The following is a 14765-nucleotide window of genomic DNA, read 5'->3' as shown; positions in this document are numbered from 1 at the left end:
CTCCCGAGTGCTGGGATTAAAGGCGTGCGCCACCAACGCCTGGTGCTATTAAATTTTTTTAAGATTTCTTTTATTTTCTTTATTTTTTAAAATATTATTTATTTATTTTTTATTTTATATACATTGGTGTTTTACCTGCATGCATGTCTGTATAAGGGGGTCAGATCATATGGAACTGGAATTATAGGCAGTTTTGAGCTGCCGTGTGAATGCTGGGAATTGAACCCTGGTCCTCTGGAAGATCAGCCAGTTTCTTTGTGTAGCCCTGGCTGTCCTGGAACTCCTTTGTAGATCAGGCTGGCCTTGAAGTCACGTAGATCTTCCTTCCTCTGCCTCTGAGTGCTGGGAATAAAGATGTGGATCTCCACCACCTGGCTTGAATTTATTTTTAAGCTTTTTCCCCCCTGGCTTTGCATTTTTCTGTATTATTTTCTCAGATAGCATATACCTTTATATTAAAACTGTATCTGTGTTTTCTTTTTAAAAATATTCATTTTAATTTTTTCTGTATATATGAGTGCCTACATACATGTAATGTGCTGTGTGCATGCCAGTGCCCACAGAGGTCAGAAGAAGATGCTGGATGCCCTGTGACTGCAGTTGCAGGCACTACGAACTGCCTGGTGTGGGTACTAGAACTGAACTCACGTCCTCCGCCAGAGCAGTCATTTCTCTTAACCACCGAGCCACCTCTCCAACCACTGTATCTATGTTTTAACTGGTAACTTTATTTCACATATTTTTATAGTGGTTGTTTAATACCAATCTATTTTCTATTTTCTGTGTATGCCTCTGCTTGTGCCATTGATCCTGACACTGTCCTGATTTGTTCTCTCTCTCTCTCTTTCTTTTTTTTAAAGATTTATTTTATTTTGTGTGTACTTGCGCCTGGGTATGTATGTGCTGGTCTATATATGCTGCAGTGTTTACATAGACCAGAAGAGGGCATCAGATTCCCTGGAACTGGAGTTAACAGGCATTTGTGAGCAGCCTGAAATGGGTGCTAGGAATTGAGCTCCAGCCTCAGAAAGAGAAGTGAGTGTTCTTAAGTGCCAGGCCATGGACCCTGTGTTTTGTTTTGTTTTGTTTTTTTAAGGGATCCATGCAGTCCAGGCTGACTTTAAACTTATGGAATTGCTGACAATGACCTGGAACTTTTGATCCTCCTGCCTCTGCCTCTTAAGTGCTGGAATCACAGGTGTTCACAACCATACCTGGCTTGTAGTTTTTACTGTTTTCTGACCTTTTTGAAAGAGTGTTTTATTGGTATGTCGTAAGATTGTAATCTCTATTTCTTGTGTTTTAGGGAGTGTGTGTATCTGTTATGTTACCTTTTTAGCATGCACATCTCCCTTTGGTGGCTCTGAATGCTAACCCTGAACCTGCCTCTGTCTGGAGCTAGAGCACACCTAGTTCCTTCTCCCACGTGACATTAGAGCTCTTAGGTTCATCTCACTTTTCCTTTATATGAGACACACTGGTCTTCTAGAGTCCGTTCTTTTCAGGCTCATCTTTATTTGTCTAGCTCTTCTCTCTGCTTTCAATCACCGCCTTCCTTTGTGGAATCATGGACTCCATTCTTTTTTTTTTTTTTTTTTTGTTTCTTGAGACAGGGCTTCTCTGTGGTTTTGGAGCCTGTCCTGGAACTAGCTCTTGTAAACGGGCTGGTCTAGAACTCACAGAGATCCTCCTGCCTCTGCCTCCCAAGTGCTGGGATTAAAGGCGTGCGCCACCACCGCCCGGCATGGACTCCATTCTATGTTGGCCTGTCACCCAGAGTCTCTTAGCAGAAAATTCTGTTTTCAGTAGAAAAGTCTGTTTTCTTTGTCCCAAAATAGCATTACTTGAAATACTTCTTTGGTCTTTAGTCTTTTTTTTTTTTTTTTTTGGTGTACCCATGCTGGCCCTTAACTTCCTGCCTTTGCCTCTCAAATACTGCAGTTAGAGTCGTGTGCTGCCGTGCCCAGCTACACTTCTGGAAGGACAGGAGAGCACATGGCAACTCTTGTGTAGCAGCTATTCTCCTAATGTTTGTGTGTTGTCACGATGGAGCGCCGGGTAGACATACTTCTGAGCTGTACCCCAGCGCGGCTTCTCTAACGTTTTTTAGATTTGCTTTTTCCATAGTCTGTGCTTGCAGGTGACTGCAGTTATTTTTAATTAAGTTATTTACTCCTTTCTGGCTGCATTTAAGCTCTTTCCATTTTTTCTTCAGTTGTTCTACTGTGTGTCCCCATATACATTTCTTTTTTCACTTATTTTTTGCACATTTGGAGTTTGTGATTGCCATAAATTCTGGACATTTCGCAGCTATCATCTTTTCTGGTTTTATTCCCATTCCCTTTTCTCTGCTTGATTTGCAGCTTCACTGTGAGTGAGACCTCCTTCTGTAGTCCTTATCTTCGTCTTTTCTTTTTCTTAGATTTATTTTATGTGCAAGTATGTTTGCACATCATGTACTTGCTTGGTGCTGGACGGAGGTCAGAAGATGGTGTTGGAGTCCTGAAACTGAAGTTATATATGCTTTTCAGCCATCATGTGAGAGCTGGGAATTGTGAGAACAACAAGTGCTCTTAACTGATGAGCCGAATTTCTAACTCCTTATTTTATTTTTAAGACATGATCTAGCTATGTAGGGCAGGCTGGCCTTGACTTTATATTCCTCTTGATTCCCAACTCCAGACTTACAGGTGTGAGCTACCATGCCCAGATCTCCAATACTTGAATCACAATTTTAGGTCCTTACCTGAAGTTAGATCTATGTCCTCTTGTAAATTTCCAGCAAATATTGCAATTTAAACTTGTGATTTCCTGACGCTGGATCCTGGGGCTGTGAGCAGAAGCTGCAGCTCCAAAGGAAGTGCCAGCAGTGTTTCCCCTGGTTGTCTGTCCAGGTGTCTGGCCTGTCCCTGGCTCATTACTTCTCATGCAACACTTGGGATCTTTTGGAAGCTGCAGAGAGTCCATGTTTGAACCTCAGGTGTGCAGTTATCAGGTCTGAGATAACTGTCTAGTGTGAGACAGGTATCTCTCCCTTAGGCAGCCTGTCCACTGCAGGCATACACCTGTAGGGCCTGTCTGGAGACCCCTGCCAGTTCCCCACTTTGCTTAGGTCCACACCTTTCTTTCTTCCCTAAATGGGGACTGAAAATGGTGCTGTGAGGTGTTGACACCTCAAGGAAGGTGCGGCTCTAGGACCAGGTTAACTAACATGGTAGTGTCTGGGATGCCTGTGTTACTTCAGCCGGTGGATTCCCTTAGGTGTGTGGTTTTTTTCTTGAGACGAACATGACTGCTGTATTGCCAGAAGCAAAAGCTAGTTTTTTAAACTTAGAAAAATATTGATCTTCCTCTTCTATAATTTTTCAGTGTTGAAAGTCTGCTCTCATGTATGGATATACAAACTATTTGCTTCAACTTGTAGTATAATAAAAAGCTTGGTGTTTTTATATTTAGTGTGTAATTAACTTTTATAAAAAAGTCTGAAGAAGGCAGAGCTCAAGGGCATTCTAGAAAGATGAAATAAAAGATGAAAGTGAACTTTTTAAAAAATGAGTTCCGCGTGCGCGTGTGTGTGTGTGTGTGTGTAGTCTTGCCTATGTGTATGTGTATGTATTGTATGTGTGCTATGTATGTGGAGACTAGAAGAAGGCATCAGATTCCATTGAACTGGAGCTGCAGATTATTGTGAGCTGCAAGAGCAAAACCCAGCCAAACCTTCTAGAGCTGTGAGTGCTCTGAGACATCAGTGAGCCATCTCTAGCCCAGTAACTTATACATTGAATGCTATGTGTTTAATATTTAAATTTTTATTTTAAACCTTTTTATAACAGACGAGATAGGAATTATTTTAAGCGTGTGAAATGGGATCAGTGAAACTGAGAGGTTGAGTGACTTGCTCAGGGCCACACAGTGAATGATCAGCAAGACCAGCACCGGAGTCCTTTTTCTTTCTCTGTTCATGTGCTTTACCATTAATTCTGAACTTCAGTAGTCAGGGCTTTTTGTCTGCTTATTTGGTAGTTCTTATATTTGACTTATATAGAAATGAGAGTCAAGAGAAGAGGAAAGACGGAAGACATTGCTCCATTTGTCTGTCTGCTCTAGTAGCAGCAGACAGTGAGGCGAAGCCTGGCTTTGAGACTAGACATGTGCATATGGGTACAGATGTAGAAAGTGTACTGCTGCCTTGCTGAGGGATAGAGGCAGCAGATAGGATGGATCAAACTAGAAAGAAATTGCATGCCTAGAGTACTAGTGTTCTATTTGAAAAAGGCTGGAGATGATTTATTTGGGAGAACCTTACTGCAGGTCTTTCAGTGACTATTAAGATTAGAGAGTGGGGGCTAGGAATATGGCTCAGTTAGCAGGGTGATTGCCTAGCATGCACAGAGCTCTGGGTTTAATCCTCAGCACCTCATAAAATCGGATGTGGTAGTAGCGTGTGCCTGTAATCCAGCACTTGGGAGGTGGAAGTAGGAGTAAGGCCCAGCATGGGCTACATGAGACTGTCCCAGAAAACTTGTGCGCGTGAGTGAGTGCGCGTGCGCGCACATACACGTACACACACAGATAGATAGATTGAGATTGATTTATTGATTGATTGATATTGAGTTAGTAGCAGGTGGGAACCAGGACTCAGCGACCTTCAGAGTCAGTTCAGCTTCTGGTTCTTGGGAAGACTGGTGAGAGTTCTTCAAGGTTCTGGTGTCTTTTGATCCACAAGAACCTGGGTGTGAAAGCCTGATGTGTGGCAGTGAGTGGCGCATCCCTGAAGCTTGCTGACCCTGTAGTCCAGCCCAGTGCGTGGGCTCTGGGTTCAGTGATTGAAGGAGATACCTGATTGCAAATGCTACTCTCCACATGCAAAATACACATGTGCACATGTGCTTGCCTGCACACACACACACAAACATATATAGACATGAGCAAGCTAAAAAGAAAGTTTGCTGGGACTGGAGAGATGGCTCAGAGGTTAGGAGCACTGACTGCTCTTCCAGAGGTCCTGAGTTCAATTCCCAGCAACCATATGGTAGTTAACAACCATCTATAATGAGACCTGGTGCCCTCTTCTGGTGTGCAAGCATACATGCAGACAGAATGCTGTATATATAATAAATAAATAAATCCTTGGAAAGAAAAAAGAAAGTTTGCTTTTGTTTTATAAGCTTAAAATGTCTACTGATAAAATTTGAAAAATAAGTGTAAAGAAGGAACCGAAATCATAATTTACCATGCAGAGATAATCACTGTTAATAAGTGAGCATGATTGTGTAAATTGTACAACAGAGCTGGTGTGATTCTGAGCAACTCTGTAGTAGTCTAGTGTATTTTCAAGCAGGGTTTCACACACATACTGTGGTTCTGGATGCTCTTTGTTGTCTGCACACACCCTCCCGAAGGCAGAGGCTGACAGTGAAACAAGTGTGCTGTCCTCTTTCTAAGCCGCATCTCACTGACTGTTATCTGTGACTCTTAGATGCTGCCCTGGAATTAGGCCATATTTCTATCATTTACACTTGGTTAGTTTTTTTGTTAGCAGGAGCCAAGCATTCTGTGAGCCCCTTCACTGTATTGTTCTTATGTCTTTGTGTCTTAGTTTTTGTTTTTTCCAGTTGTATATATTGTTCATGGGCCAGAGCTATGGTCTGCTGTTGATTCTTTCTGTGAGGCAGATAATGCCTTTGTATACCACATGTATACCATGTCTATATGTGCCGAAGTTGGTAATAACTATATTTAAAAACTTAGCAATTAAAATTTACATTAAACATGAAAAAAGTTATGGTCTACTTAATCTTTTTTTTTTTTTTTTGGTTTTTCGAGAGAGGGTTTCTCTGTGGCTTTGGAACCTGTCCTGGAACTAGCTCTGTACACCAGGCTGGTCTCGAACTCACAGAGATCTGCCTGCCTCTGCCTCCCGAGTGCTGGGATTAAAGGCGTGCGCCACCATCGCCCGGCTTCTACTTAATCTTTTCTTCGACATCACTTTTGTTATCATGGTGGGACTAACAATCCTTCATTTACTGTTTGATAGCTTTGTTTCTTCTCTTCTGTACCGAGACTGAATGCACAGGCTGCTCCGGTGTTCCACCCTGAGCTCTGTCCCTGACCCTTCACTTAGCTTGTATTACTATATTTTAAGCTCTTTTTATTTATCCTTTGTGTCATGCATCTTGTATCATGCATCTCGATTCTATTCATTTCCTGTCCCTTTGTAAACCCCCTTGCAAACCTCCCCTCAATAAAATAAAATTTAAGAGAAAAAAGAAAAAAAGAAAATCTCATCATGGAAGCTGCAGTGAGACATGTGAGTCATGCAGTAAACCCTTTTATCCATATATCTTTATGTGCAAGAGCTCATTGCAGAGTCATTGGTCTGGTTTGAGACCCCTGATTTCTATTACAGTATTGATGCTGAACCCTTACTGGGACTCCTCTTGGGTACCCTGCTGTTGCCCTGTATTGTGGAGATCCTGCAGCTTTGGGTCTGCAGGACTGATATCTTCATGTGTTCCAGCAGATCTGGGGTGGACAATGGGGTGGGCCAGCTTATAACCCTGGATCTGAGCCTGGGTAGTTACAGCATTGGTCAGCCTGCCAGCTGTTTCTTGTCCTCACCACCAGGGTGCGCTCTCCAGCATTGCCCTTGCTAGTTCACCCCTTGCAGCAGGGAGCAAGGGGTGAGGCTAGTTCTCCTGCTTTCACATCCTCAGCGTCTGCTCTCCCACACCCATACTTTCAGGGCCAGGTCTACCAGGTCCTTACCTCCCAGGTGAGGAGTAGGGGCCATTGTTCCAAGTGCTGCAGCTGGATCTTAGGGCCAGCTCTCCCACCTGCCTCAGGCATTGGGTGGGTGGGGCATCTCTCCCCTGCCTATGCCACCAAATGGCAGATGAGGGGTGGGGCTAGATCTCCCCACTCATGTTTCCTGGGCTGGCTCACCTGTCACTCCCTCCACCCCAATAGGGTCAGCTCCAATGTGCTGCCTAGAAGAGGTGCAGGGTCTGCTTTCCCGAGTGTTGGAGCTGGTAAAGGGGAGGGTTGGCTCCCTCACCAGTTGGAGGTGGTAGGGGCAAGGAGGGAGGGCCTCTTGCCCTCACCCCCATCACCACACCACAGATGAGGGAGGAGGTACTAACTCTGCTGCTGTCTACAGGGTCAGCTCTACTGTGCTGCCCAGGCAAGGTGCAGGGCTCATTTTCCTTCTTTTTGTTTGTTTTGAGACAGGGTCTCTCTGTGTAGCCCTGGCTGTCCTGGAACTCACAGAGATCTACCTCCCTAGTGCTTGGATGAAAGGCGTTTGGCACTACTCCTGATGCTTTTTTCGAGATGGGATCTTGCTATGGATTCAAGACTGACCTTGCACTTTTGGTCCTTAACCCTCAGCATCCTTAGTCTTCTGAATGTGTACCAGTCCTGGCTCCTTGCTGCTTTTGAGAAGTCCTTTTGATTGCTGCCGCTGCCCTGTGTTCTTCCTGAATGCATCCAGGATTTTTCTCTTCATCCTTGGTGTGGGGAGCAGTGAAGCATGGGTCTTCTTTTCCTTCATTGTGCTGGATACTTGGAACTTTTACTCTTTTGAGATAGGATCTTCCAATGTAGCCAAGGCTGGCTTTGAACTTGTAGTCTTTCTGACAGACTTCCAAGTGCAGAGATTGCAGGAGTCCATTGCTTTACCCACTTCCGGGGAGCCTTTTAATCAGGACACTTTCATGTTTTTTTCTGAGAAAAATTTTTTGTTGTTTGTTTTGTTTTTGTTTTTGTTTTTGTTTTTCGAGACAGGGTTTCTCTGTGGTTTTGGAGCCTGTCCTGGAACTAGCTCTTGTAGACCAGGCTGGTCTCGAACTCTGAGAAAAATTTTTTATTTTTATTTCTTTTGGATTTAATTTTGTAAACTGAACTCTAGTTCATTTGGGGGAGGTTCTGGAGGTGATACCAGTAACTGATGCATAACAAGTATCATCAGAGAAATGCAAATCAAAACAACTCTGAGATTCCATCTTACACCTGTAAGAATGGCCAAGATCAAAAACATTGATGACAGCTTATGCTGGAGAGGTTGTGGGGAAAAGGGAACACTTCTGCATTACTAGTGGGAGTGCAAGGTGGTACAGCCTCTTTGGATTTCAGTGTGGTGATTTCTCAGAAAATTAGGAAACAACCTTCTTCAAGACCCAGCAATACCACTTTTGGGTGTATATCCAAAGGATGCTCAATCGTGCCACAAGGACATGTGCTCAACTATGTTCATAGCAGCATTGTTTGTCATAGCTAGAACCTAGAAACAACCTAAATGCCCCTTGACCGAAGAATGGATAAGGAAAATGTAATACATTTACACAATGGAGCACTACACAGCAGAAAAAATAATGACATCTTGAAGTTTGTGGGCAAATGGATGGATCTAGAAAACATCACATTGAGTGCGGTAACCCAGACCCATAAAGACAATTAACATATGTACTCACACATAAGTGGTTTTTAAACATAAAGCAAAAAAAAAAAACCCAGCCTACAAATCATAATCCCAGAGAACCTAGACAGCAATGAGGATCCTAAGAGAGACATACATGGATCTAATCTACATGGAAAGTAGAAAAAGACAAGCTCTCCTGAGTAAATTGGGAACATGGGGACCATGGGAGAGGGTTGAAGGGGAGGGGAGAGAAAGCAGAGTGGGGGGAAACAGAGAGAAATGTATAGCTCAATAAAATCAATTAAAGAAAATGATCCACCCTGATTATGGGCAACACCCATTCCACAGCCTAGAGTCCTGTAGTCAATAAGGCGGAAGATAACTAGATACTAGCAGTATTTCTCTACTTGTTGAGTGGATGCCTTATGCCCAGCGCCCCAGGCCAGTGGACCGTAGCCCCTTAGACTGTAAGCTAGAATAAACAGTTTCGTTTCCTAAGTTGCTTTTGCCAGATGTATAATTGCAACAGCATTGGAATAAGTGTTAATTCAGGAAGGTACTGAAATGTGTATAGATATAAGGCATTTCATTGTGTAATTTCTTTCTTTTCCAAAACAGGTTCTCATGTTTCTAGTGTTAGGCTTTTGTCTTTTATTTTTTTAAGACTGGATCCAATATGTAGCCTTGGCTAGCCTGGAACTCACTGTAGATCAGGCTGGTCTTGAACTTCCTTCAGTGGGATTAGAGGTGTGTCCTACCTCGCCTCGTTTGTGAGGTGCTAAAATTACAGCCCAGGGCCTTGTCAAGACTAGTCTAGCACTTTACCAATTAGGCTATGTTCCTAGCCCCACCCCTCCCTGCCCACTGTAGGATATATATCTAATATTTTTAAAAAGGACTTGAAAGCTTCAAACATTTTAGTTTCTATTTTGGTGGGATTTTTAAAACAAATCATGAAGAATGGTTAGTGGACTCAGAATTTCTGCGTCGCCTAGAGCAAGTGTAACAGCATAAAGGAAGGAGAGCATACCAGTTTAACTTCATATTCATGCATAAAGGAAGGAGAGCATACCAGTTTAACTTCATATTCATGCATAAAGGAAGGAGAGTATACCAGTTTAACTTCATATTCATTCATGCAAAGCCTGATCTCTTCAGTACTTGATGTAAGTCATCTCTGCTTGGGGAAACTGGATCTGCTGACAGCTTCCATGAGGCCTCTCTCTTGAGGATTATTTTCCTCATTCATTTTCCTTCTTCATTTCTGTAATGCAATGCAGATATAGTTGGAATATTTCAGAAGACTTTTTATAAGTCAGAGAAATAAGCAAAATGAAGCATTGAGAGCAGCATGTTATGAGATAATTATTTCACTCAGTACATATTTATTTTGTGCATGTATGTGTATGTACATGTTTGTGCACATGCATGGCATGTAAAGGCCAGAGGTTGACATCTGATGTCTCCTCAGTTAGTTTCCACTTTAGTTTTGGAGACAGGGTCTCTTACTGAGCCCCGAATTTGCTAAGTTGGGTAGACTGTCTGACCAGCAAGCCAGGAATCTCCCTGTCTCTGCATCCCTTGCATGGGGATTATAGGAGTGACTTAGTTGGGGTTTCTATTGCTGTGAGGAGACACTATGACCGTGGCAACTCTTATAAAGGAAAACATTTCCCAGAGAGTTAGTTTATTATCGTCATGGTGGGACACGGCAGCATGCCCCATGGTGCTGGCGAGGTAGTGAAGACTTGTATACCTTACACAGGCAGTAGGAAGTGAACTGAGTCACTAGGTGTGGCTTGAGCCACAAAGCCCACCTCCACAGTGACACACTTCTTCCAACAAGGCCATACCTACTCGGACAAAGCTCCACTTTCTAATAGTGTCACTCACTCCCAATGAGCCTATGGGGGCCAACTCCATTCACATTACCACAAGGAGTGAACTACTAAACTTGGCTTTTTAAGTGGAGGCTGGGGATCCTATCTGGGGTCCCTGTCCTTATGTGACAAGCACTTTACTGACTACGCCATACCTCCAGCCCTGATATTTAGTGTTTTATTAAATATTTTAATGTACAAAACAAGAGGTTTCGTTATGTTTTCATATATTTGTTCCATGTGGTCTTTCTTTATCCATTCCACCACCCTCTCTTGCTCTCTTTCCAACATCTGCTGCTGTGGTTTTTCATGACATTTATTCGGCTTTAGCTTTCACTCTCCCATCTGGATACTAAGCACACCTCAGCCTCTGAATTCATATTAGCATGGCAAGTTCAGCTAGTGTGGCCGTAGATAAGCTGCTGTCTCTTTAACTCCTGTCTTTTCCCTATCATACAGAATAATCTTCAGGTATGTGCAAATTAAATTTCAAATCTATATTAGAACAGTTCATGATTGACATATGGGCATGCTACCTACAGTAGTGTGGCTTCCCCACCTTCCCCACCAGAAGTCCTATCTATTGGGGGTGGGTTTCGATTCTGTTAGAGGTTTGTCCCCTCTTCACCTTTGTACTTGGGATTGAACCTAGGGCCTTGTACATGCTGGGCAAGTACCTACCACTGTCCTACAGCCGTCTTTTACTTTTAGTTTGTGATAGAATCTTATTAAGTTGCCCATGCTGATCCTGAGTTCAGTCTGGAGTTCAGATAGCCCTTGAGCTTGGGATCCTACTGCCTCTGCCATCCATGAAACTGCAATTATAGACCTTCTTTACCATGCCTTGCCTTATAGGCTGTTTATGAAAAGGCCTTTGTAGTATATTTATGTCCATTTTGTGGCTTTTATAAAAAGAGCTACAGTGACGTGCAATCAAAACCAATGAACTAGACCTTGTAGCCTGGGTTCTAAAACAGTGTTTTTAGAACCTGATCTGGTAAAACAGTGTTTTTGTTTTATTTATTTTACTATTTCTTAAATTATACATTTATTTTTGTGCATATGAATATTTTGCCTGTATGCGTGCTACCTGCATGCCTGGTGCCTGAGGAGGCAAGAAAAAGGTCCTGGATCCCCAAAGTGGATCCAGACAAGTGCGTGTGAGCTGCTGTGGGTGCTGGGGGTGGAGCACGGGTTCTCCGGAAGAGCAGCCAGTGCCTTAATCATGGAGCCATCTCTCTAGTCCCAGTGCTTTCTGTTATTTGTCTATCTGCTGGTTTATTTATTTGTTTTGTTTTCCTTGTCTATTTTATTCATGTTTTTATTTTTTGTGTGTGGTGCTAAGGTTTGAACATAGAGCTTTTAATATGCTAGATAAGTGTTCTCCCACTAGGCTGTATTTCTACCCCCACCCTGTTGTTTTAGTAAGTATGGTGTAATTAATCTATGATTTTATAATTCAATTAACATGTCAGTTTTCTCTTAGTCAGTCTATTGCTTATATATATTCTAGCTGAAATGTATTATTTTATTGAATTACTTTAAATGACTGTAATGTTTATCTAAATATTATTCTTTGTAGTATATTGCTGTTTTATATGATGTAGATAATAAAAATTCAGTATCTATTTTATTTAATTTTGAAAAGTTTTTTTTTTTTTAACTCGTGTGTATGTTGTGTGCATGCCCATGGAAGTCAGAAGAGGGCATCAAATCCCCTGGAACTAGAGTTACAGATGGTTGTGAGCCAGCACATAGGTGCTGGGAACTAACCCAGGTCCTCTGCAAGAGCAGCAAGTGTTTTGAGCCATCTCTCTGGCTCCAATTAAGATATTCTTAAACAGGATGTTACTGTACTTAGTTAAATCTTTTTATAATTGTTCCCTGCTTTATTTTATGTATTGCACATTTCTTCTTTAAAAGTTTTCAGTTGTAGGACTGAGGACGTAGCTCAGTGGCAGAGCACTGACCTAGCACACACCCCCTCGCTTCAGTCCTCAGAACTGCAGGGGTAAAAATGAGAGAAAACGAAAAAGCAAGCACAACCACCATGTAATTTGGTATTGTTAGTTAAGATGAACTGGTATGTTCTTTCTTTTCACTTGAGTATCATGTTTCTTTCCAGAGTGAAAAGCTTTTGTTATATGATACAGTCCAGAGTGAGCTTGAGGAGAAGATAAGAAGGCTTGAGGAGGACAGGCACAGCATCGACATTACCTCAGGTCAGGGCCCGCGGGTGACGGTGTCCCATACAGCCTCCGTCTTGTGTTAATGCTGTCCGAGTGAATACAGTGTCCCAGCCAGAGGGAGCAGGGGAGGAGCCTTCTAAAGAATGATCAGGTTGAGGTTGTCTAGGAAGATGTACAAAGTACAGCATAGGAAAAGGGACAGAAGAATGACAGGAGCTGCCATGGACCAGACTGGAAGACAGCTCCGTGTTCTTCCAGGCGAGTGGATAGATGTTACAGGGTGACAGGTTTTTGTCTTGGAGAAAGGAGACACTACCCTGATGATTAGATCAGGTCAGTATGAAATGTGTCCACTTCAGGACGGCAGTAGAGAAGTTTTCTCTTGCACACTAATAGACGTTTTACTAGGTTGGCCCACAGTTCTTGAGTATGTATTGTCTTTATGGTTTGCATTTTGCTTCTCTGCTGTAGTTGGGGCAGTTTGATGAGATCAGTGAGGGAGTTTTCTTGTTTGTGAGTTGGGTGTCTGTGGACAGTTGCTTAGTTTTTTTCTAAATGGATGTCCTTGTCTGAAAAAGAATGGCCACCTCAGGGCTGGCGAGATGGCTCAGTGGGTGAAGGAGCTTGCCCCCAAGGCTGGCAAACTGAATTTGGTCCCCAGCACCCATGTGGTAGAAAGAGAGAACCCACTCTGACAAGTTCCCTCTGACCTCCACATGTGTGCTGTGGTGTGCAAGTGTGTGTACACACAACACACACATAATGAGTAAATAAATAAATGTAATAACTGAAAACAAACTCCCTCTGTATAGTGTCCTTGGAGCTTTGTATGTAAGTAAGCAGTAAACGTGAAATTCTGTACTGCGCTTTCTTCCTGTGGCCCCTGAAGTCAGCTGTTGTGATTTGCTTGCAGAGCTGTGGAATGATGAGCTTCAGTCACGGAAGAAGAGGAAGGACCCTTTCAGCCCTGACAAAAAGAAGCCCGTTGTTGTTTCAGATATCCTTTCCCACACTGTCTGGTTTCCACACTGCCTGCCTTCCTTACTTCTTCACACTCTGGTCTTACTGGACTGTTTCCTAACAAGCACACAGTGTGACTCACTCACAAAATGACTGAAGCCAGAGATAGACTGCTGCCCTAGAGGGGAGGGGAGGGGAGGAATGCCAGTCCTCACCTCAGCTTGGAAACTGATAGTGTCCTGCCCACACGACTGAGGGGAGACAGCCGTTTATAGTACAGTGTGATTAGTTTTTACAGGCGCTTTTTGTTGTTTTTGAGACAAGGTCTTGTATGTAGCCCAGGCTGGCCTTGAACCCATAATCCTCTTGTGTCAGTTCATTGCTGGAATCACAGATGCGTGCACCATATTGGGCTCCAAAGTGTATAATTTGCTCAGTACTGAGTTGACCTTGACCTTTCAACGTCCATATATAGTTTATATGCTTCAGGATCTTGATATCCTTGAAGACTGGACAACAATTAGAAAGGTATGATTAACAAATGATACAGCAGAAGTATATTCTTATAGTCACCCTTAAGGAGTTTGTTCATCAGTATATAAAAATATAATTGTTGTAAATATACTTTGCTTTGCAGTGGACTGTAGAATATTTTAAGAATTATACATGTTTGTAATTTGTATTTTTTCCTGTAATAAAGCCATTAATAGTTTATAAAAGAATATGGAATTGAATATGTTTAGTTTGCTCTAGAGTATTTGGACTCAGAGCTTTGCTGTTTCTGCTCTATAGAAAGTACCCAGTAAATATTTGCTAAATGAATAAGCTTAAGCTTTAAGTGTCTTATATTCTATTAATAACTATCGAGGCAAGAGGGACTCAGATGTTTGTTTAAGAACGGAGCTGTGTATCTTCCCATCTTTTTACTTTTTATTTATTTCTATTACCATTTTTACTTTTTATTTTGCTCAGACTGCTCTAAAATTCACTTTGTAGCCCCAGAGACTTTGAACTTGTGAACCTCCTGCCTTGGTCTTCTTGGGATCTGGATTACAAGCTTGTGCCAACAGGCCTGGCTTGAGATTTGTTTTCCTTATTAAAAATTTTCATTTTTATAAGTTATCCAGAGAAAAGATTTCAGCTGTTAATAACGCCTATGTGAGAAGGTGTTTTCTATGACTTAAGACATTGTCGGTCTGGAGGCTGGGCATACCCTCAGTTCTAGTGTGCCTGCCTAGTTAGTTAATGTGCCTGCCTAGATAGTGTGCCTGCCTAGTGTGCCTGCTTAGTTAGTGTGCCTGCCTAGTTAGTTAATGT

At 42.5% G+C, this 14765-nt stretch overlaps 1 protein-coding gene across 1 annotated transcript in view; it reads left to right on the top strand.

Annotated features, from left to right (window-relative positions):
- Positions 1-14765, top strand: part of Brms1l (BRMS1 like transcriptional repressor) — a 37082-nt gene that overhangs the window by 14053 nt on the left and 8264 nt on the right. The window contains exons 5-7 of the mRNA XM_005343717.3: positions 12425-12521; positions 13402-13485; positions 13912-13976. Coding sequence (XP_005343774.1) covers positions 12425-12521; positions 13402-13485; positions 13912-13976 — 246 coding nt within the window. The remainder of the gene's footprint in view (positions 1-12424; positions 12522-13401; positions 13486-13911; positions 13977-14765) is intronic.

Source organism: Microtus ochrogaster, chromosome 1 (genome assembly GCF_000317375.1).
Source record: "Microtus ochrogaster isolate Prairie Vole_2 chromosome 1, MicOch1.0, whole genome shotgun sequence".
NCBI classification, from domain to species: Eukaryota; Metazoa; Chordata; class Mammalia; order Rodentia; family Cricetidae; genus Microtus; species Microtus ochrogaster.
The sequence above is the reverse complement of the archived record's forward strand: the minus strand, read 5'-3'. Positions and strand labels throughout refer to the sequence as shown.